General features: G+C 40.4%; 1 protein-coding gene across 1 annotated transcript in view; it reads right to left on the bottom strand.

The window, feature by feature from the left end:
* Positions 1-59: 59 nt before the first annotated feature.
* SVEP1 (sushi, von Willebrand factor type A, EGF and pentraxin domain containing 1) overlaps positions 60-25,488 on the bottom strand; it is a gene marked incomplete at both ends in the record, with an annotated part of 180,617 nt that continues 155,188 nt past the window's right edge. The window contains 7 exons of the mRNA XM_080820303.1: positions 60-157; positions 4,779-4,874; positions 6,662-6,757; positions 8,264-8,434; positions 11,966-12,142; positions 13,527-13,700; positions 17,201-17,264. Coding sequence (XP_080676429.1) covers positions 60-157; positions 4,779-4,874; positions 6,662-6,757; positions 8,264-8,434; positions 11,966-12,142; positions 13,527-13,700; positions 17,201-17,264 — 876 coding nt within the window. The remainder of the gene's footprint in view (positions 158-4,778; positions 4,875-6,661; positions 6,758-8,263; positions 8,435-11,965; positions 12,143-13,526; positions 13,701-17,200; positions 17,265-25,488) is intronic.

Here is a 25,488-nt window from a genome sequence, read left to right on the forward strand (position 1 = left end):
AAACGTCCCTTGAGTTTTGACCTCTTTGTGTTGTAGATAAATATTAATTTTTAATTATCTTACCTGGAGCAGTCATGTCCTGTCCAAGCTGAGAGACAATGACACCGGTTTGGTCTTACGCATTTTCCACCATTTAAGCAGGGAGACTGGCAAACAGCTGGGATGAAAAGTTCATGCATTTATTTAATCAATACTTAGCAAGTTGGAAGATGTTCTGCATATGTACACAGAATAAGATCTCACTGTGCTTTCTGCTCTAGCCACTGCCGTTCCCCACCGACCATCTGCATTACACATTGCTGCCACTTTGTTTGACCGCATGTCGTTATGGGACACCACCCTTTCCCTTTTTCCCTCCAAGCCAGTCCTTTCTCATATTTAAGCTCCAGGCTAAGTCCTACCCCTGTGTATTGAAACCCTTGCTGATAACATTAAATCCACTGATTTTTCACATTTATCCTTTATGCGACCAATTTGACACATATGGTTTTGAACTGCAAATATTTCAGATGCTCAATTAGACTATCTCACTTTCAAGAACTAGCAGTGAATTCTATGACTGATTGAGTCATTATATCAGACACCAACTCTTTTTTTTTAAAGATTTTATTTATTTATTTTTTAAAGATTTCATTTATTTATCTGTCAGAGAGAGAGAGAGAGAGTGCACAAGCAGAGGCAGAGGAAGAAGCAGGCTCCCTGCCGAGCAAAGAGCCCGATGTGGGACTCAATCCCAGGATGCTGGGATCATGACCTGAGCCAAAGGCAGCCGCTTAACCGACTGAACCATCCAGGCGTCCCCAGATACCAACTCTTAAGATAATCAATCAGACATATAGATTATCTAAAATAACAAAAAGCAAAACAAACAAATAAAAATAGGAGATGATTCAGAAGTTCTTTGTATTTGCTAAAAAACATATTTCATTGCTTTTACCATCTTTAACTGGAATTACAGAACCTGGGATAGAATTAAAAGTTAGCCACAGATAAAGCCCTGATAATAAACCCAAAGGTTTATTATCTAGGCATCTTTCCCACACATGCACGGTGTCATAACCACACTCTTCAACTGCATGTACCTACCTGTTAAAAAACTTGCGGATGCTAAAAGCCGACGAAGACCTAACACCCACAAATTTAACATAGCAAAGAAAAAGAAGAACTTCCTTGAGGAAGAAAATAAAATTTCTGTTGAAAGAAGGCTGGAAATCAGAAAAGTTTCAGCCTCATTATCGCATGGAAAAGTAGGTTTCCCAGAGGAAAAACTCATCTTCGGTGAGATAGAAGTAAATGTCCTTTCTTTCATTGTTCATCCAGCCGGACAAGGAAGCACTGGGTGGGAAGAGATGGAAAAAAACAACAACAACAACCCTGTCCTCACCCTTGGGGAGCTCCCGTGGGGAGTTAAAGAGTGGGAGTGGGCCAACAGAATGCATGTATCTGCCACACAATAAAGAGGGAATGATGAAACAAAGCCCAGGATTAAAAATAGAAAAATAAAACCCAATCATTAAAAACTAACTTTCCACAGATTCTGCGCACTAATAAAAAAATTGCTCCTTTTCCTTCCCTTTTTAAAAAAGATTTATTTACTCATTTTAGAGAGGGAGGATGCATGAGTCGGGGGAGGGGCAGAGGGAAAGGGAGAGAGAATCTTGAGCACACTCCATGTTGAGTGCAGAGCCTGATGTGGGGCTCGATTGTACAGCCCTGACATCATGACCTGAGCTGAAATCAAGAGTCCGACGCTCAACTGACGGAGTCATCCAGGCGCCCTACTCCTTTTCAGTAGCATGATGATTTAGTGGTTTCCGACTGTACTAACAAATTCATTTCACTTCCTTGCCTAATAGCTTAACACCTCCTCTTCCCTAAAACTGGCATGCCCCCAGTGTTCCATTTTGGGCTACCTTTTCAAGCGATGTGATTTCTGTATGATCTTATGTTTTTCTCCATGAATGTTTTCCAGTGATGACTTACATATTGCTATCTTCAATCTAGATGTATCTTCTGGGAACCCAAACCATCATTCGACTGCCTATCAGACCTCTCCCTTGTATGTTTCACAGGGTCCTCGAACTCAGCACATACAAACTTAACTCCTCACCCGTACCTTCAAATATACCCCTCTTAGGTTCTCTATCTCAGTAAATGGCAGCACCTTCCCCTCAGGGGCCCAAAACATGTATCGGTCTTGATTCATCTCAGACTTTTACTCCCTTAATAAATCTATAGCCAAGTAGCGAGTCACCTCCCCAACTTCTCTCAACCCACCCCACTTCTCAGTTAACATTTTTCCAGACTTCATTACATCTTGCCAATTCTGTTTTGTTAACTTCCTAAGTGGACTCCCAATTTTAAGTCTTGCTTTCTGCCATTTTCCATACTGCCGCCACAATCACTTTTCTAAAAGAAAATCTCATCACATGATTTTCCTGCTTAAAATCCTTCCGTGGCTTCTGTCGCTCACGGGACATAATCCAGCATCTTGAACTTGGCACACAGTGCATGTCCTTCTCTGGCTCTGCCCATCCTGACAGCTTCATTTCCAGTCACACCCCTACTTTCCCTTTATGGCTTCAGTTCTCCTATGCTGAACACACCTGTGTTATGCTTCCGTGCCCTTGAGTAGAATGATCTTCCTCTGGTGGCTACTCTCGCTCTTCTGATTCTATGCTTATGAAGACTTCAGAATGTCTCCACTTGGCTAATGTACCCATTCTCACTGTTGTCATGACCCCTTTCAGAGAATTTGGCTAGCCTCTAGTTATCTGCTTATCGGCCATTCTGCTTTTCTAGATTAAATTCTGGAGAACAGGAGCTCCCGTATCATATGCAGCGGTATGCTTAGTATATAGGATGTGTGAGCGGGATGTGCACTGAGGCAGCCACTACAGGAAAGGAGCACTATGTGGCTCAGCATCATTATGGAGCTAATGCCACTTAGGGACCCAAGGAGCTAAAAGAAATACAAATAGATCAATGGAGCTTTAAAGTGCATGGTTGTACCTAACTGGGTCATAGCTATAGAAATGGGACGTTAGAAAATAGATTATTGTGGTATAAAAGCAAGTTTGGAGACAAGAGGAAACTTGGGCAGGGCTTGTGAGGTTGGGTAAGGTTTGAAGAGGTAAGGGAAAGAGGGAAACCATGGGATGGTGCTGAGCGATGGGGGAATGAAAAAGCCATCACTGCAGGGGACAGCGTGTGATTGGCTGGATGAATGCTGAGTTTTACCCCGTGTGTGGCAGCTAGTCCAAGCAGAGCCTTGAAGTCAGAAGAATCTGTGCTTGAAAATTTGGGCTGGATGTGGACACAACAGGGAGCCATTTTAGGTTCTGAAATAGGGCAAAAAGGTACACCAAGAGGAGCATGTCTTGATGTTTAGCTTGGAAATGGAGGGACAGGAAGATCTGATGGTGATTCCAAGGAAAGATCTTTTACGAGCTGGTGACAGTGGGGACAGAGTAGGATGGGGGAGGCACTGCGCAGGAGAAACAGAAAGGTGCTGCTACTACGAATCTCAGAGGGCAGAGCGGGAGAATCAAGGGTGCCTCCCCCCGGAACAGCAGGGCCACCGCCCGCAAAGTAAGACGCCGGCCACGGCCAGAAGCGTTTGCAAGTGACTTCAATTTGGGAAATGCCGATAAACCTCCAAGTGGGTCTGTTACAAACACACACTCCATTGATTGCTTTTAGAGTTTCGAATAAGGGCTTTGCCTTTAACCTCCTGTAGATTTTTCCTTTTCTACATTCACAGACGGCTGTTTCGGGGGTACGGGGATGACACATCTGATCTTGCCTGTGACAGTACGTGGCACTCCCATTTCCCTAGTTTACTTGTCAATTGTATCCCTTTCGCTCTCAGAAATGTCCTAGTTTGAAAGCTAAATTATACGGGCCCCTGGTCCTAGAGCTTATGACAAGCTCTGGTGCCAACACGCCTATTCTACTTGATGTCTTACCCCATCAGAGAGATGGTATAATATTGTTTACAAGAAAAACAGTGGAGTGCTAGAATGAATACCAAATAAATACAGCGAGTTGTCTTCTTTTAATAGTTACCTAAAAATATCAGACTTTAAGAAGGTCCAAACCTGTCATTTTAGACTGATTCGTTTCTTCCACATGAGAAACCTATCGTACGCAGGCGCTATTTTAGGTACTGGCATGCAATGACCACAGAGAGACACCCCGTCCCCAAGCAGCGTGTCATCTAGTGGGGGCAAGGACAGATGGGTAACCCAACAGTTAAGACCTCAAAGTACAGAGGAGTAGAGGTCATATTTGAGGTAGGTAAGTGTGGTTAAGGGGACGTGTCTATCCCCAATTAACCAACAATTTATTACTGCTGTCTATGAAGGAACCATCTCTTTGATTTAACTTAAGTGGTAATGATCCAGAGCCTTGTTCTTACTGAATAGTTACCATGAAGTTAGTAATTTAGTTTCATAGAGATTAAAATAAATATTCTTCTGAACCTCCGCACGTTTTCTCGACATTCTGCAAAGTAGAGCAGATGACACGAAGAAGGATGACAACTGAGCTGACTGAGATTCCTGTCTTTGGTTCTCGACCCTGACAGGTGCCTCTGAAGCAGCCACGGAGCTCAGCACTGAGACCGTCATCCAAGAGACCATCTTGAGGGATTCCTGAGTGATTCTGGCATCATTTTGTTTCCCTGCCACCTCTGATTCTGAGTCACGCTCACCACTGTCCGCTAGGGCCTCATGGAGCCAAGTCAACAAGAAAACAAACCGCGAGAGAAGGCCTACCTATATGACAGCGGGTCCCCGTCCAGCCAGGTGGGCAGTCACACTGATAAGGGGCCACACAGCGCCCACCGTTCAAACAGGGGAGAATGCATATTGCTGAAAGGAGACCAAAACAAATTTAATCAAAATACACTCACTCAGACATGTTCGAGTATTCAAAAAACATTTTCCAGGAGGAGGAAAACCTTGAATGACCCACCAGCTATGTCTCCCTGGATGTGTTCTGTTTAGTAATCAGTAAACATAATCAGGAAAGTAAGGGTGGACCTTTAGCCTCACGAAATGACTCTAGTGCCAAATGTACTTTCAGAGAGGATATGCCATAATCGATGTCTACTAAGTGCTTTGCTTTCTCTTCACAGAATAAGCAGAATGTTCTCCACTTATTATCATTTGAAATTTCCTTTTTGAATTACGTGAAGTCCTCAAGAGGGTTTGGCTGTCTCGAGGCTCTCTCACTGTCTTGAATTAAAGGTATGAATGGGGTCCAAGGGGCTCTCCTGTAGGTCGGTTCTGGCAACACATCAGCAGTGATGGGACAACTCACCCTTTATTTCCTAGGATCAGAGGACTGAATCAGGCCTCTTTTACACACTCCAATCATTCTTCCTAGAAAATACTGAGCTCTTTAAAGAGGAACAATGTGTTTAAGAGGAGTGGGATAGTCTCTTGGCTCGTTGCTCGAAGAACAATTCATGCACTGGCATGACCTAGGAGTTGGCTGGAAATGTGGGATCTCAGGTCCCAAACCAGAACTACTGAATCGGAATCTGCATTTAACATCTCGCAGGTGGTCTGTACACACATTAAAGCTTGGGAAGCGCTGGTCTAATGAAGGAGGGTGGCCACATGCGCAGCAAGCTCAGCTAGACCCCCAGGGGAAATGTCTCCCTGGTCTTTGGACTCCTAGCATTACAGCAGGTCAAGTTTGGAAGCCCTAAATGGAAAGGAATGATTGGGGAGAAGAGGGACGAAAAACATAATTTCTCTTCTTTCTTAATCACTGTAAGAATACTTGCTTTGGTGAGTTGTTAGCAGCCAAATTTATTTCCATTGTGTATTTTCCTTTCCAGATTAGTTGCAAGAATTACACTTAAAACAGTTTTAGAATCTCTTATACCATGTCCTGCCTTCAAGAAAACTGATACAGACCAATGGCCATCACCCAAATGACTCTTAATGTGATTTGCAGACACCACTCCCAATGCAATATGAAATCATTTTATCCTTACATATATATTTTTAGATACCGAAACAACGTATAGTTTAGACATTAAAAAACAGTTTAAAACCACTTATTTCCATTCTCCTGAATGTTCAAATTCAAACATATTTTTATAAGGATCAAAATTCTATATCAATTTACTAAGCATTGTCTAGATACTGGAGTGCCAACTTCCCCTATTTTCTTAGTTGGGAAGAACCACCCCTAAAAGAGTGAATGGTGGGCTGCCAATACTACATAAAAGTATAGTTTCATGCAATGCCATCAATTTATCCCAACTACAGCAATGAGAGGCATAGCATATATATGGACTTGAGATAGGGAAGATAGAGGCCAGGAAACCCTCTATTATAAGGTCCTTCTCAAGAAGATTCCTGGGAATTTGTGACAGAAGGCATGTGGAAATGGCTCTGGATGGATTGTGATCACTGTATTTTCAAGGTCACTTAGAGTCTAGATCTTTTGCAAATAATAGACATATTTGGATCGACCCTAGGCCCTCTTGCCTGGTCTGCTGCAGGATTTAAGCAAATGAATTCCTTCTAACAGTAAAGCCAGTTCCTAGTAACTCCCCTGAGTTTGGTAGCTTCCAGGCAAATTATCAGGACTCAAAGTAAGGTTTAAGGACATAACATGGAAGGTTTGAGGACAGACTCACGTTCTTCACAGAGGCGCCCCATCCAGCCATCTGGACAGGAACAAGCATTGGGACGTTGGCAGATCCCTCCATTCTGACATGGGAATCGACAGACAGCTACAAAAGAAGCAGGATGGATCATAAACCCAGAGAATTATGGAAGTGTATTTGTTGGAAAATAGGATTCCTTACTTACACTTCATAACACTTCCTAGAGTCAAGATTTATGGAAGAGAAACAAAACCAAATCTCAAGATTCAGTCACAGACAAATGGGAGGGCTCTCAGAAAGGGGTATAAATAAGCTTGGGTAGTTCTGAGAACGTGGCTTTCAAAGTTTTAGTAATCTGGGGACTCAGAGCAGAAGGGACATAGTGGTTTCGACAGAAGGTCATCTCTTTTGGTCTGGACCAGGGGAAAAGCCTCCCCCGGAAGATCTGAGAATGCCCTTCCAAAGGTGCCCTTGTTGGTCAACAGCTCTTTGGTGCTGCCACTGTCATTGAGTGTCTTAAGATAAGCACATGGAGGAACAAGCAAGGCAGCCAGGAGACGCAGCTCTTATTTGACTTCTGATTTGAAGTGGGCTACTCTAGGAAGATGGCACTTCCTCTGCAGCCCTCTCATTCTCTTACACCCCATGTGTTAGTGATTTCGTTTCTCACTGTTGCTTTCAGACAATTCATCTCCCTTCTCCTGCAATCACCCTTGCCTCTTTTGAGGCTCATGTCATTCATTCATTGATTTCCTCAATTCTCCCAGCCCTGATGGGTCATTAAAGACTCTGGCCCTTTCACCCCCAGTCCAAATCTCACCAGGGCCCATGTGGCCATGTGGACAATGCACCCAACAGTTCGATTTTTCTTTCAGTTCTTGTTCACGAGCATAGCTCTTGACTTTCAGTAAGTATTTGCAGACTGGACCAATCATTATGGTTTGTAAGAAAGAATCCTGTTTATTAGAAAGGTGTAAATTTTAGGACCTATTGGGATGCCTTGTTATGTACCTCTTTCAGTTTTGCAGAATTTTAAGCACAGAACCTTGTTCCCTCGTTCTCCCAAGAAGATTTTATGGACTACACACACAAAATTCATCCTTGGGTTGGCAAATTCAATCCAGCAAGTGAAGGGACAGTGGTGCTGGTGTGAGCATGGAGTGCTTGTTACCAGTTTTGTCACCAGTCCCCAACATGCCCCAGGAGACCCTGGGGCTGCCCAATACGTCTTGTGTCTTACTCTGGCCATGGGGCAGGCTACTCCATCTCTGGCGGGGCTAGGAGTCTGCCCAGGATGGGAGTGGAATCTGCTCAAACGACCTGACTGTCCAAGAAGTGCCCTCAGGGCTCACACATGATACAGCTCCCCTAGCAGCTGGAGAATACTCTGGAAAAACACTTGGACTGAGACCCACGATCGACTCAGGAAGGGGCCGTGTGCTCGGCCAGAGTGCGATATGAAAGCTTTCAAAACTCAAACCCATAAAGTTAAGGAAAATGACATAGATGTCAAGCGAAAATTTAAAGCCAAGGAAAAGTAATAGTTCATGCATATGGCTGTTGGCCTTATCAGACTTTATTCGCATTTCCCTACCGCTTCCCTGAGAAATAGCCATTCAAAGATTCCCTTACCTCTGCAAACAGGAGGCGATGTCCAGGTTCTGTTCTCCAGGCAAACACTCCTCAGGGAACCCTCCAGCATGTATCCACTGTAACACGAGTAGGTGATCACGTCCCCATACTGGTAATGTACGCCTCGAGCAATCGCATTTTCTACGTGAGCTGGCGGACCACAGGATATTTCTACAGGAAAAACAGAACCACGATGAAGCCTGTGCTACTAACCCAGCTAGTGGTTGGAAGAGAACACAAGTCTCCTCCCCAAGACTGGATTGATTTAAAGAGCAAAGATAAAATATATAAAGCTGCCTTTTCACCTGTATAATAACTAAGAGGTACTAGGAACTAAAAGTATCATCTGCTGCTGTCTAGAAAAAATGAGATGTGCAGGATCAAAGGTTTTGTCTTTTGACTCAAAGGCTGAACCTGAGCTGTTTTGTTGTTGTTGTTTTGTTTTGTTTTGTTTTTTATCAAGCAAGAAGTCTCGAGGAGCCCAAGAATGAGCTTTTGTGGATTGCCAAAGAGGTAGCTTCCAAGAGAATGTCCATGCACGATGCTGATCAAATCAGAAGGGGAGAAGCACGGGGGTAATTTGAAGTCTATTGTTCTAGAGTAAAGCCCATGAACTGCAGTAGTGCATATTCCATCAAGACCATGGTATTGGTGGGGCGCCTGGGTGGTTCAGTGGGTTCAGCCTCTGCCTTCAGCTCAGGTCGTGATCCCAGAGTCCTGGGATCGAGCCCCGCCTCAGGCTCTCTGCTGAGCAGGGAGCCTGCTTCCCCCTCTCTCTCTGTCTGCCTCTCTGCCTACTTGTGATCTCCATCTGTCAAATAAATAAATAAAATCTTAAAAAAAAAAAAAGACCATGGTATTGGTGCGGAAGATAGCATCCTGTAGGTAGTGGGCTCTTGAGACCCCTTCGAGAAATGAGTAAATGAGTATTTCTTTAGCCTGTCCAGACTCAGTTTACACACTTTGATGAGGTTTATGACATTCAAGGTTTCAAGGCTTCACATCAGTTTCCTTCTTTTCAAGACTGTAACCCAGTGACTCTCTGCTTTCGAAATACGGGATATTGAATAACAATCCTCTTTTAGAACTGACATGTACTGTATGTTTAAATTAAAAGCTTTATAACTAATTTTGCCTCGAGAAGCCTTGAGATAACTAGAGTGAATCTGGGGTGGCTCACCAGACGAGGCCTGGATTGGAGCTGGGATTCCAGTCAGCATTCTGCTCGTGTAAGTCTAACTTTTGGATGACTCTCCGTGAAGTTGAAAAGGTCACTTGGTGGTCATAATACGATGAAGAACTTGTCAGAAGGGATGACCAATGTGTATGATTTTTCTAAATTTTCTTTTCCTTCAAGGTGGTTACAAATGTTAATTCAGTGAGTCAGATATCAAATATGTACTAATGCCTTCTGTGACTCAGAAACTGGAAAGAAACCAATGAAGAAAATGCTGTCCCTTTGTTCAGACAAGGAGCAGAATGATGGACAACTTAAAAAGAGCTGGATACTCTCCTACAGGAAAATCAAGGTGAATGTGACTGCTTATACTCAGGATTATCAGGGTACAAATCGCAGTGAAAGCGGCATTTGGACTAGACCATAGAGCTTGAGTGGATCAGAGGGAAAGAGCTTCCAGGCTGGGGGAGCAGCCGGTAGAAAGGTCACGGCAAGCTGATGGCTGGTTTCCTGAAGTGACCAAAGCACAGATCTCAGAAGACCTATACGGGAATCACCTTGGGTTTTTGCTGAAAGTGAAACTTTCAGGAGTTTCTGGTTTGCGAGTCTGGATCTTACCCACCCTCCCCAGGTGATTCCTATACATGATAAATTTTAATCACTGATTTGTAAAAATAAATATTAGGACAAGGGGAAAAGAGGTAAGTTGTTGCTCATGTCCCTCAGCGAAGACACTGTCTTCTAAGCCAGAGGCTTTCTGTGTAATAAAAAATGCAAAAGAGGGATTGAGGAGAGTCAACAAGGGTAGAAACGGTCTCCTCTCCCAGGCAACCCCCAAGCCTCTCAAGAACACAGAGGAAGAATGAAACACGCCCCACAGTGCATGTCTCTCCTCGCTCGGCGGCCCGGGCTCTGCATGGTTCGTCTCAGGATGCCGAGACCATCGTGGATATATGCGCAGGATCAGGGCCCTTGGCCTGCCTTAGTTCAGGCCGCTGGTCAACACTTATACATATGCAGTTCTTCCCATTTCGCTTGGAGTCGATTTTATAAGGCTAAACGTATAGTATATATTTGCTGGAGTAAAATCGAAATTCTAAGGCTGCGGTAGGCTGCTGGTTGGCAATTCAGACACTTGGGCTGTTGGTGTATCTCTTCCTATCAGGAGACACGGCTGAAAGAAATACACTGACTCACTGATTCTTCAAAACAAACCTGTAAGACAGGTGTTATCGGGCCATTAACACACGAGAGCCCGGAGGTTCAGAGAAGTTAGGGCACAGGCATAAGTTTTGACTTAGAAAGCTTTGAGGACAGAATTCAAACCCAGGTCTTCTCTGACTCCACAATCCCCATGGCCTTCACACACACTTTTCTTCTTAACTGGAGGGCAAGAGTTCTGAAGATGGTCATCGCAGGCACGATATATTCTCAGACTAGGCGGCCCAGTGTCCTGCATCTGGCTAGACTCGATGAATGTTGTTAACTGCTGCAGAGGGAGTAGCTTGGACGACAAGGGAGCTGGAGGGCGGGATGTTGGGCAGGGCAGATGTTTTAAGTTACCACAAGGCAGCAAGTGATGCTGCCAGATTCTGTGTTCTGTATCAAAATGGTGCTAGCCCAGAGGTTCTCAAACTGTGGTTCCAGGACCGGCATCTGCAGCAACACCTGGGAACTTGTTTGAAATACAAATTCTCAGGCCTTATCCCAGCCTACTGAGCCAGACATTCAAAGGAGGAGCCCAGGAACCTGTTTTAAACAAGTCTTCTAAGTAATTCAAGTTTGAGAACCACTGTGGAATAATTTTTGTATGGCAAAGCATCCATAGCCTGTTAAAGGATAGTTTGGGGACTCTCGGAATACGGGAAAAATATGTATTTTGTTTTTTTAAAGTCATCTCTACATTCACCCTGGGGCTCGAGATCATGACTCCGAGATCAAGAGCTGCATGCTCTACTGACTGAGCCAGCCAGGTGCCCTGGAAGAAAAATATATTTTAGATTTAATATTTAGCTCGTTCCTAGAACACATTTTGAAAATCTGTTCACTGAATCTGGCCAAGTAGGTTTTAGCCTACTTCTGGAAAGTTTTCTTTTTTGTTTGGAATTCAAAGATCTTTTTAAAAAGTTTATTTATTTATTTATTTATTATTTTTTAAAAGATTTTATTTATTTATTTGACAGAGAGATAGAGAGCACAAGTAGGCAGAGCAGCAGGCAAAGGGAGAGGGAGAGGGAGAAGCAGGCTCTCCACTGAGCAGGCAGCCCGAAGCAGGACCCGATCCCAGGACTCTGGGATCATGACCTGAGCTAAAGGCAGCCGCTTAACTGACTGAGCCATCCAGGTGCCCCTAAAGATCTTTTTCTTTTTTTAAATTTTAAAAATTGTCAACACAGAAGCTGATAACCATAAGACAGAGTTCTCAGTATCTACATTTAAGTTACTTGACTGAAAATATCTCACAAGGATGAGAAAACGTTCTGCACTAATGAAAGGAACTGGAATCCACCTATCCATTTACTTACTTTCACATTTGGCACTTGTCAGCGTCCACGTCTCGTCAGGGTTACAGGTAATGATGCCTTGGCCTTGGAGCAGGAAGCCTTCCCTACACTTGATGGACACGTTCTGATCAACATAAAACTCCTTTTCAGAAAGCACAGCATTCTCGGGAATCACAAAAGGAACGGGGCATGGATTTGCTGTTAAACAGAACAAAAAAAAATGCTTAGTGATATTCTCCTTCTCTGAATTTATTTCTTTAAAGGCAGAGTATGATGAGCCCTTTAGAGTTGGGTTCTCAGTGAGGATCATACGGGGCTTAAAAATACAGAACTTCAAACATTTAAAAAAATGTGTTTTGCATCTGCATGAAATTATTTTTAAGGATAAGATCAGATCAGATCTGAAAACCTCAAGTTACTCAACCACTAACACCTTGTCCTAAAATTCTAAGATGGCAAATTAAATAGTTGTTTGAAATTATGGCCCAACACTGGGGAAAGAAGAGGTGTGCTAGGAATCAGGGAGTGCATTAAACACTGTCTTGGTTTTGGAAGAATATTAAGAACGCAGATTAAATGCTTCTCTTTGTCACTTTACTTTCTTTTACTGAACATCCTTCAGAAGGATGCCCCAGAGAAGCATCAGACTTTTCTAAGTGAGCTGAATTAAACTTTAGACTCACACTACTTAAACAGGATAGTATAACTTAAATTGTAGAGTTTGCAAGGCTTATTCATAAAAATGGGTTCATTTTGTACATCTGAAGCAAAAACAAAAAATGATTACAGCACTGGGATTTCTTAGTGCAAGTGTGTGGCACGTATCAACATATTTCAGCAGTTTTCGTTTTTTTTATTTTCAAAGAAGTCTGTATGAGTGAAGCAGGGATCAGCTGAATCCTAAAGACTCATTTAGTGCATTATAATACTTTAAACATAACCAGCGCTCTGTCAAATTAGATCTTGCATGTGAATATTGTTTTTATTCTAATGTTTATAACTGATTATCTTCATTCACTATATTTATGCATATTTTATTGTATTAAAATTGCACCTTAATATATTCTTTCTTCACCCTTTTCACATCCTTAAACAAATTCCTTATACATTTGGGTCAAAATTTTTTCATTAAGCTGCATTTTTTTTATTTGTGCCTGGGACTGCTTGTCATCATCCAAGGAATCTGATGACAGCTGATTCTCAGACTGGATATTTCAGATAATATGAATAGATTTTTAAAAATATCCCATAGGTTAAGGTTAAGTCGATTAAGCATCTGCCTTTGGCTCAGGTTGTGATCTCCGGATCCTGGGATGGTCTGGTTCCCTGCTCAGTGGGGAGTCTGCTTCTCCCTCTTCCTCTGCCCCTCCCCCTGCTCATGCTCTCTCTCTGTCTCACTCTCTCTCTCTCTCTCAAATAAATAAATAAAATCTTTTAAAAATACCCCATAGTATTTGGTTTGGAGATGCACAGATTGCTTTCTCTGGGCCAGTTTCACTCAGTGGAGTTTTCTCTGGGTTTAGACATTTGGGAAACTAATCACGAAAATGAAGCTGACAAAACCTCTAGAGTCAACACACACGTTTGCAAACAGGAAGTGGGTGGCTCCAAGCTCCATGTTCTGTGCAGTATGCCTCAGGTGCCCCTTCAAGGCTGTACCCTCTGTTGCAGGAATACAGCACCCGGGGTCCAGTAGTGGTGTTTTCGACTTCGGCTTCCCCGTTCAGAAACTCAAGTGGAGCTTCACAACTGGTCTCTAGAAAGAAAAAACAAAGCCTCGTATTAAATTCTTCTTCCAATTCTCTTTCCTTCCTCTGCTGCAATTGCTACTCAGTGCATCATAGAAAATATTGAAGCCTACTCCTATGTGAGACACAAGGATACACTTGAAAAATCCCAGCATGTGTAAGTTTCACTTAAGGCATGTAGGCAATTAAAGATCGGTATTTTCCTGTTGATTCTATTTATCTTTATGTATATTGTCACCTTTTGTTGTTAATAATGCTGGGGGTCTAAATGAACAAGCCCTCTCTCAGACCAAATGAATCGGAATCTCTGTGTTGTGGCCTAACTTCTGGTATTAGAAGCTCCCCATATGATTTCCAATGCTCACTCAGGGTTTCAGAGCCAGCGGATTCGATGCTAACTGACTCCTCCTGGCTTCAACCAGTCTGGTAAGGACTCCATACACTGGGACCATGGATCTTGGAATTACCTGGGAGCTTTAAAAATATATTGATATGGGTTCCCACCCCCAGAAATTCTGACTTAACTGATTTATCTGGGCAAGGGATTTTTCAAAGCTCCGTAGGATGCTCCAGTGTGCCAAAGGCTAAAAGCCATAGGTCTAAGGCAATGTTTCTAGACTGATGTGAAATCATGTAGGGAGGGCGCCTGGGTGGCTCAGCTGGTTGAGCATCTGCCTTTCGCTCAAGTCATGATCCTGGAATCCCAGGATCGTGTCCCGCAGTGGGCTCCCTGCCTCAGCGGGGAGTCTGCTTGTCCCTCTGCCCTTCACCCCACTCTCTCTTTCTCTCTCTCTCAAATAAATAAATAAAATCTCAAAAAAAAAATCATCTAGGGATACTGTTAAAATGCAAATCCTATTCTTCGCTGTGGGATTTTTTTCTTTTTCTTTCTAAATTATTAAACACACAGCACAAGTTCTTTGTAGAAAATTAGAAAACACTGGGGCGCCTGGGTGGCTCAGTGGGTTAAAGCCTCTGCCTTCGGCTCAGGTCATGATCCCAGGGTCCTGGGATCGAGCCCCGCCTCGGGCTCTCTGCTCAGCTGGGGGCCTGCTCTCTCTGCCTGCCTCTCTCCTACTTGTGATCTCTGTCTGTCAAATAAATAAATAAAATCTTAAAAAAAAAAAAAGAAAATTAGAAAACACAAATAAGCAAAAAGAAAATAATAGTTTTAATGCCACCACTCAGGGATAAAACTGTTGATATTTTTATATATTTTATTGTACATTTTCCTGAGGCATATTAAAAAATACAAATATTTCTGAGGGGAAAATGTGCTCATCCTGAGCAACCTGATTTGATAGATTCCTATATGATTTACTAACTTATTACCTACACTGACATCTGTATCTATCAGTGAACAGACATCCCTGAAAACAGATTGATACAGATATCAATATATTTGAATTTTGATAATTTAGAAAGAAAAAGAAAAAAACCCACAGATAAAAGAATAGAATTTGTATAGGGGGGCTTGGGTGGTGAGCTGGTGGACCAACCAGCCCTTGGTTTCAGCTCAGGTTGTGATCTAAGGGTCCTGAGATCGTGTCCTGCGCTGGGTTCCATGCTCAGCGTGGTACCTGCTGGAAATTCTCTCTCCTTCTTCCTCTGTGCCTCTTCCTCATGCGCCTCTTCTCTCTCTCTTTCTCTTTCAAATAAATAAATAAATAAATCTTAAAAAAAAAAAAAGAATTGGGGCGCCTGGGTGGCTCAGTGGGTTAAAGCCTCTGCCTTCGGCTCAGGTCATGACCCCAGGGTCCTGGGATCTAACCCCACATCGGGCTCTCTGCTCAGCAGGGAGCCTGCTTCCTCCTCTCTCTCTGCCTACTTGTGATCTCTGTCTGTCAAATAAAAAAAATCTTAGAAACAAAAAAGAATAGGATTCATATAGAACTTTTTATTATTATCTTGTGTTTCGGAGAGAGCAGCCATACAAACGATCATCATCATAGTTTGAATGAAACCTGCCACAGAACTGAAGCAGTTCCCTCACCAACGCCATGGTGAGCGCCTATGCCAGATACACATGCTTCCTTTTCACTCCCCTCTCTCCTTCCCAGCAAATACGTTCATACATTTTTTGATCATGAACAGCTGAGATAAAAAAAAATGCTACTATCGATAATGCCAGATGATGCTTTTCTGTGACTTGAGATGTTACTCATGCTTTTAAAACTATTTTTCTGTATAATATTTATACAAGTTTTTGAGAACTAAAAACAGTCATATATTCTCTACTGAGTTTCAGCTATATAATATTCCTTTAAGAAATTTAAGATTGCTGTATATGTAAAATCAAGTCATTAATCTACCCCAGATATGGTTAAAACCACAATGAACAAAGCCTTGCATACCTCCAGTCCTATTGTCAGCTTTGCCATTAACTTAATTTATGGTATTGGGTAGGTCATTGCACTTCTCCTCATCCCCTATTTACTTATTTAGCAAGATAAATAAATCTAGCTGATCTTGACTTAGTCCAGTCTAGACCAGCTGACTCATCTAAGAGGCTGCTTAACCAGATAATCTAAGAGGCCAGCTAAAACTCTGGTGACTCCCCAGGATTATCAGAAAAAGGTTTAAAGCCTGCCACTTTGATAGGCTTGTACTACTTTATCTAACTATAGTTGACCCTTGCACAACATGGGGTTAGGGATGCCAACTTTCCATGCCATCAAAAATCCATGTATAACTTTTGATGCCCCCAAAACTTAACTAACCAAGAGCCTGTTGACATAAACAGCTGATTAACACATATTTTGAATGTTATATGTATTATATACTGTATTCTCACAATAAAGTAAGCCAGAGAAAAGAAAATGTTATTAGGAAAATCATAAGAACGAGAAAATAAATTTCTAGTACCGTACTGTATTTATTGAAACAAACCCCACATGTAAGTGGACATGCTCAGTTCAAACTTGGGTTGTTTATGGGGTCAACTATACATTGTCTCTGGCAGAGGAATCATATGAACCATGTGTTGGGAATAAACTCATATGAATGAACTCATGTCTTGCTAAATAAACTTGGGTTTTCTCATTAAATGAGTTAATACAAAATTCCACAACTATTCATTTACTTGGCAGATGCGACATCACTTTAAAAGACTGTCAGTATTGGCTAGTACCATCACCAAAAAGCCAAAGGGCTAAGCCTTCTAATTTATAATTATTTGGGGGGGGGAACCCACAAAAAGAATGCAAATAAATTCAATAGTTAACTAATTTCTAACAAAGTGTTTGCCATTCCGGAGTCGGTCATCTTGTACTCTATGCCACTTCAATCATTAATCTCTACAACGGTTTTTGACCCATTTGTTGGTTTGGTGCCCTTGAGTGAAAGCCTATCAAAGAGTCTCACACAGTTTGTGGAGATGATTAAAAAAATTTTTTTTTTAAATTGAAACACTGATTTATAAAGGAAATGTGGCTATGAGGCATCAGTATTGATGTTACTATGAGGCATCAGTATTGTCTTTGGGACTGCTAAATGTCACGTGACTTACTTTTACACCTTGCAACCTCTCCACTCCACGTTCTGTTCTTCTGACAAACACGTTCCTTGTTCCCCTATGAGTCAATGAGAAAAAAAAAAAAAAAGATTATTGCCAGGATTAAACCTTAATGATGAAAAGATAATAGGGAATGCAAAGTAATCGTAGCTATAAGCCAAAATCTCCCAGCTTTGGAAAGCTAGATGAATTCATTAAATAAATATGGTTTAAGGATGAAGCTTAGACTTTCAAAAGTGCTTTCACCAGTTTACTTCAAAATTCATACCTGGGCTGACTAGTGTAATTAAAGGACAGATTTTGTTTCACTTTCTATTCAAGTGACAACTGATTATAACCAATAGCAAAGATGGATGAGAAATGTGTCTGAAATGTCAAGAAGATCTATTTGTTGAGTAAATTTGAAAAATATTTTGAATTGAATTTAGTTTTCAATACCTGAGAGGTACAGCAAAGAATGGGAATTGGTTTTTTAATACCCTTGAACGTGAAACAAGTCAAGGTATCTTATTTTGGTATGAGGACTGAATTTTTTGACAATGTAACTTATCCATTAAAGAAAAATTAACCTATTAAGGGCCCAAGCATTTAAAATTTTAAATATTTGAAGTAAAAATCTTCCTAAACGTTACTTCTCTGCCTTCTGAAATAAAGTAAAATGAATAGAATTTACTTGAAAAATTATTTATAATCATTATTCTGAATATATTTTTGTACATTCTTCAATATCCCATAGCCCTTGATGGCTATATAGGCTGCTGGCCCCCTATAGATATAGGCATGTATGACCTAAGATTACTCTGCTTTGACTTCTGGATATAATTTTTATGAGTCTTTGTTTCTTCCTTCATTGTTGTTTATCTTTTACTGTAATCATCGGTGTTCCTAAATAGTCAGGAAGCTGGCTTTAATGGCTTGTTATATACTTCCTCGAAATTAATAAAAAAAAATTCACAAACCAAAATAGTACATTTTCCTGTGCATATGTAAGTATATAAACATAGTAAAAGTATAGCAAATGTTAACAGTTAACAGTTAACAGTTCATCTCCGGATGAAGAATCCTGAAAAACTCTATTTTTCTTCTGCATTTTCCAACCTTTCTATAATCAACACATACTGCTTTTTTCAATAAGAAAAAAATAATGACTTTACATTAAAAGACTCATTTACTTAATTGACTCAACCTTTTTTTAGGCAGTCAGGATAGTAACCCTCCATTAAAATCAACAGAATCTTAAAAAAAAGAGAGAGAAAAGAAAAGAAAGTTAATGGAGTCTTTATAGGTAAAGATTTATCAGTAGTTAAACTGATCGCTCAAAGAAAATATCTTTGAATAGAAGAATAATGATGAAAGATATTAGTCAGATAAAACCAAAACAGAGGCAATAGCTCTTTTTCAGATCTTGCTAATGAAGAACACAGCTTCAAGATAATTTGATATCCAAAGGGCTCTGAGCAATGAAGAAACAGATAATAAAATCTTTGTGCATATATTGACTTAGAATCAAGCCCCTTAATACATTACTTAGAAACTAATCCTTTTAAACATGTATTATAAAATTTTATTTTATTTATAATTTTATAGTAGATAAGGAATTTAAAGCATGGAGAAGAACTCATGCAAAATATAACAAAAGAAAGAAAAGTAACAAACTCCCAAATAGCCAACCTTATTTCATCTAAGCCCTACCTCCTTCCTAAGAAGGCACATTATTTTGAAGCAAATTCCAGACATCAAATCATTTACCAGTAATTATTTCAGTATGAATCTCTAAAAGATGAGGGCTCTTAAAACTATAACCACAACAACCAATAACACTATCACAGCTTAAAAATAAAAATTCTTTAATATTAATAACAATCTGGTTAGTGGTCAAATTTTCAACTGTTGCATAAACTTTATAATTTATTGCTTTATGGTTCACTTCAATCCAGACGAAAATAAGGTCTACATGGTTTATGTACCTCTTTAAAATATAGGTTCTTTTGGGGTGCCTGGGTGGCTCAGTGGGTTAAAGCCTCTGCCCTTGGATCGAGCCCCATATCGGGCTCTCTGCTCAGCAGGGAGCCTGCTTCCTCCTCTCTCTCTCTCTCTCTCTCTCTGCCTGCCTCTCTGCCTACTTGTGATCTGTATCTGTCAAATAAATAAATAAAAAAATAAATAAAATATAGGTTCTTTTTTTTTTTCAATTTCTTTTCAGCGTAACAGTATTCATTGTTTTTTCACCACACCCAGTGCTCCATGCAATCTGTGCCCTCCCTAATACCCACCACCTGGTTCCCCCAACCTCCCACCCCCCACCCCTTCAAAACCCTCAGGTTGTTTTTCAGAGTCCATAAAATATAGGTTCCTTCTCTTTCTTCCTCTCTTATCCTGTCAACTTATTTGTTTCAGAAACTGGAGAACTGGGTCAGTTGTTCTGTAGCTATTTCTACAGACAGAATTTTGCTGATTGCCTCATTATGGTATCTTTTAGCAAGTACTTCTCTCTTTGGTACTGGTTGTTGGATTTAGAGGTTGGATAAGATTCAAATTCACGTTTTCTTCTTTTTGGCAAGACTTTTTCATACAATGTGTTCTTCCACCCAGAGGCACATAATCTCTGGTTGCCTCTATTTTTTCTAACATCAGTAGCCACAATGATGATGACCTAAATCCACTAGTCCATAAGGGTTGCAAACTCTGAGATTTAAGTTCTATCACTTATTGACTGAAATATTTCTATAAGGGAAACTTCTGTTCATTTACTATTGGTTTTCTTGTCATCCAGTTAGCATGGAAAAGACAATTCTTCCCCTTTCATTGTCTGTTTTCAAAATAATAAATTTGGTCATGAGCATCCTCTAATAGTTACCAACTAATTTTCTTGTGTCTTTATGAGTCTACTGTTGTTCATGACAGATTTGATGTGTTTAGTCCATTAAGGTTATTGCCTTATTGAAGCCCAAATGATCTCATTTTGGCCTGTGGGAACCAATATCTCACATGACAAACTTTTCTAGGTTAATCTTTTACATTTCATCTCCCACACCTGGCATTGGTTGTTTCTGCAAGTAACTAAACATTAATATTTTTTAGAAGTTTCTAAGATGATTCTAACAGGTAGCTTAGAATGAGAACTATTCTATAGTACTTCTCTCAATTTTGTAGTTAACACTAGAATATTCCCCCCAAACTTTTAAGGTAAGTTATCTACTTTCTCAAATTTAATGACCCATCTAGTTATTAAATAAGTTATAGAATAGTTATTAAATATTAAATATTAAATAAAGTATTTATAACTTATATATTTATGTAATAAATATATTATATAATAATAATATATATCCTATATACTATATATTATATATAATAAATATAATATAAAATAGTTACTAAATATTAAATTTAAATTAAATATTAAATTTAAATTCATAAGTTTAAATTTTATACCACTTTGCTTCTAAACAAATTGCAAAATTAGTACTCTCACGTGAAAAAATAAATTTTTTAAAATGGAAAAACTCCAACTGCAATCAACCATTACATTATCACACTTCTTTCTTCTTCTTTTTTTTTTTTTTTTAAAGATTTTATTTATTTATTTGACAGACAGAGATCACAAGCAGGCAGAGAGGCAGGCAGAGAGAAAGGAAGGGAAGCAGGCTCCCTGCTGAGCAGAGAGCCCAATGCAGGGCTCGATCCCAGGACCCTGGGATTCATGACCTGAGCCAAAGGCAGAGGCTTTAACCCACTGAGCCACCCAGCGCCCTGAAGATGACCTTATTTAGAAAGCAATGCTCTGTAGAAATGAAATAAGATCCACATAAGTCTAGTTCCAGTTTTCGTGGACCTATCTTATGACAATTCTCTGAATGGATGGTCAAAAAACAGTGGACTGTACTATACAAATTTAACAAATAATTGGCAATGAATACTTCTGCAAAAGCCACATTTAAATACCACAACAATAATAAAAACAGTAAGAAGTTTCCTGAAAAATCAGATGATAATGTTAGGAAATATAAGCAAGTTTGATGATATGATTAATGATTAATGCTTCAGCAAAACTGACTCCAGATAGGAGGGGAGGATGGCAGTGGAGTAGAAGGACCCTAGACTTGCCTCATCCCACAAATACAACTAGATAAGTATCAAATCATACTAATACTCTCCAAATCAACTTGGAACACTGGCAGAACAAACTCCCCAACTATAGGTAGAGAAGAGGCCACAGTGAAGAAGGTAGGAACTGTAGAGATGTGTTTTGGGAGAGAAAAAGATCATGGCCACTGCAGTGGGGAGGGAACTGCAACAGCAGAGAAGGGTGAGAGACAGACCAGCACACAGGGGAGCCATGGATGAGGATGAATCCCCACAGCAATTGGCTTGGAAAGCAAAAGGGCTTGAATTTCATGAGTTCTGGCAGGCTTAAAGCCTAGAATTTTAAAGATTGGTGTGCTTAGCTCTGGAAGAGCTTGGAGGACATTGGGGTGTTCTTAGAGAGAAGACAGGCAAACATCCCCAGAATGACATCCAGCATGGACACAGTGATCTGAAGAATGCCTGGGGCACACAGTGGGGAAGTTAGTTGTTCATCTCAGAGTGTGTCTCACAGAGGCAGCATTCACAGAGAGACCCTCCTGGGAACAAAGGAATTGGCAGGCACCATTTCCTTCCCCCACTCCTCAGCAGAGGCACAGGGCTACCTGCAGGAACCACCAGAGTGCCAACACTTACAACCTAACTTACACCAACCCTGCCATCTCGCACTCCAGAAGAACACCCCTTTCCAGTCACACTTGCTTCAGTTGCACGGCAGTGGGCCCCCTACTCCAGAAGACCAGCCTAAAAACCTGCCAACACTGTACCTCCTGACCTGGGAGTTTTAGAAGGCCTCAGTTCTGGTGGTGGTGGTGACAGGTCTCATTTCGCAAACAGACCAGAGCAGACCTAGTTAAAATTTAGGCCAGGGACAAACACTGCCCATGACTGGCAGAGAGAACCTCTGCAGACCACTGGCCTGAAGGAAAAAGCAGCCAGGACACAAAATCAGAGCACACACAAGACACACTGGAGACACTTCCAGAAGTACCAGGCCCTGGGACACAAGGGACACTACACTGCAGGGCACTACAGGACCTCTTCTTCATAAAGCCATTACCCTCAAGAGACATAGCAGAAACGGGCACAGAGAGCTAGATAAAATGAGAAGATAGAGGATTTTGTCCTAAATGAAAGTACAGGACAAGGTCACATCCAAAGATCTAAGCAAAACAGATATAAGTAACATGCCTGATGGAGAAGTTAAAGCAATGATCATAAGGATACTCACTAGACTTGACAAAAGAATGAACGACATCAGTGAGACTATTAACAAAGAGATAAGGAATAACATAGCAGAGATAAAGTGCTCAGTAAACAAAATGAGCAAAATGCTTAATAGAAGTAACAGCACGCTGGAAGAAGCAAAGGAAAGAAATAATGACACAGAAGACAGAGTAATGGAAAGTAATCAAGCTGAACAATAGAAAAAAGAGTTACGCAAAATGAGAACAGATTTAGGGAACTCAGTGACTGCATCAAACATAATAACATTTGTATTACTGGAATCCCAGAAGAAGAGAGAGACAAGGCGGTAGAGTATTTATTTGAAGAAATAATAGCTGAGAACTTTCCCAAATCTGGAGACAGAAACAGATATCCAGATCCAAGAGGTACAGAGAACCCCCAATAAAATCAACAAAAGCAGATCTACACCAAGACACATTGTGACTAAAATGGCAAATATAGTGAGAAAGAAAAATATTAAAAGCAGCAAGACAAAAGAAGATAGTTCCATACAAAGGAAACGCTATATGACTAATAGTGGATTTTTTTTAACAGAAACTTTCCAACCCAGAAGGAAAATGAAAGATACATTCAAAGTGCTGATGAGAAAAATCTATAGCTGAGAACATTCTATCAAGTAAGGCTATCATTCAGAATAGCAGGAGAGATAAAGATAAAGATAAACAAAAACTAAAGGATTTCATGACCATTAAACCAGCCTTGCAAGAAATATTAAAGGGAACTCTTTCAGTGGAAAGGATAGACCAAAAATGACATAATGAAGGTAGGAAACACAAAGCAATAAAAATGAATATTTTTGTGAAAAATCAATCAAGTAACTCACAAAATAAAAGGATGTAAAATATGACACCATATACCTAAAATGTGGGGAGGTGAGGAGGAAAGAATGGGTTCAAACTTAGATATTTATCAACTTAATTTAGACTGCTATATGCAGAAGATGTTATATACAAACCTAATGATAACCACAAATCAAAAACCACTAATAAATATGCAAAGAATGAAGAAAAAGAAATCCAAATGTATTGCTAAAGAAAATCAGTAAAACATGAGAGAATTAGATAAGAAAGGATCAGAGAAAAACTTCAGAAACAGACACAGGGTGACAGAATGGATAAAAAACCAAGACCCATCTATATACTGCCAACAAGAGATTCATTTTAGACCTAAAGACACCTGCAGATTGAAAGTAAGGAGATGGAGAAACATCTCCCATGCACCTGCATATCAAAAGAAAGCCAGGGTTGCAATATTTATATCAGAAAAAAAAACCCTAACCAGACTTATCAAAAAAGGAAAAGAGAAAGACTGAAATAAATAAAATAATAAATGAGAGACGAGAAGTAACAACCAACAACACAGAAATATAATTAGGACATTATGAAAAATGTTGGATGTAGAGATTAGGTAAAAATAAAAATCTTTTTAAAAAAGCTTTTGTACAGTGAATGAAACAATCAACAAAACTAACAGACACCGTATGGAATGGGAGAAGATATTTGCAAATGACGTATCTGATAAAGGGTTAGTGTCCAAAATATATAAAGAACTCAACACCCAAAAAACAAATAATTCAATTAAAAATGGGCAGAAGACATGAACAGGTATTTCTCCATAGAAGACATACAGATGGCCAACAGACACATGAATAGATGTGCAACATCATTCATCACCAGGAAAATACAAATCAAAACCACAAAAAGATATCATCTCACACCTGTCAGAATAGCTAAAATAAAAAAACACAAGAAACAACAAGTATGGGTGAGTATGTGGAGAAGAAGGAACCCTCTTGCACTGTTGGTGGAAAGGCAAATTGGTGCAGCCACTCTGGAAAACATTATGGATGTTCCTCAAAAAGTTGAAAGTAGAACCACCCTACTATCGAGCAATCATACTACTGGGTATTTACCCTAAGAGTAAAGAACACTAATTCAAAGGGGTATATGCATCCCCACATTTATTGCAGTATTATTTACAATAGCTAAGACATGGCAGTAGCCCAAGTGTCTATTAATTGATGAATGGATAAAGAAGATGTGGTATTTAAACGCATTGCTTGAGGAAGTCTTAGTTTGCATACCTGAATCCCTATGGTCACCTCCCCACAGTGACAGATGGACTGCCCTGTTACACAGTAGGATTAACAGGAGGCCAAAACAAGGTTTAAATGGCCAACTAAAGTAACAGTATCAGCCTTGTGGCTGGTATTCCAGCTTCCTCTTCTTTTTCATGGCCTTGATTTTTTGAATTTGAGACTTTTTTTTTTATTTTATTTTTCCTGTGTTCTAAGATTCATTGTTTATGTACCACACCCAGTGCTCCACGTAATTGGTGCCCACCTTAATACCCACCACCAGGCTCACCCAACCCCCCACCCCCTCCCTTCCAAAACCCTCAGTTTGTTTCTTCGAGTCCACAGTCTGTCGTGCTTCATCTCCCACTCCAATTTCCCCCAATTCACTTTTCCTCTCCTTCTCTTAATGTCTTCCATGTTATTCCTTATGCTCCACAAGGAAGGGAAACCATATGATGATTGACTTTCTCTGCTTGACTTATTTCACTCAGCAAAATCTCCAGTCCCATCCATGTTGATACAAAAGTTGGATATTCATCCTTTCTGATGGCTGCATAATATTCCATTGTATGTATGGACCATGTCTTCTTTATCCATTTGTCTGTTGAAGGGCATTTTGGCTCATTACACAGTTTGGCGACTGTGGCCATTGCTGCTGTGAACATTGGGGTACATATGGCCCTTCTTTTCACTAGATCTGTATCTTGGGAGAGTCCTCAAAAAATTAAAAATAGAGCTGCCCTATACTTGATCTTAGCCAAAAGGCCGAGAAGCAATTAAAGCTGCTCTATAACCCTGCAATTGTACTACTGGGTATTTACCCCAAAGATACAGATGTAGAGACTTGCTTTGTTTTTTAAAATTGTAAGTC

Source organism: Martes martes, assembly GCF_963455335.1.
Source record: "Martes martes genome assembly, chromosome: 12".
In the NCBI taxonomy this organism is placed as follows: Eukaryota; Metazoa; Chordata; class Mammalia; order Carnivora; family Mustelidae; genus Martes; species Martes martes.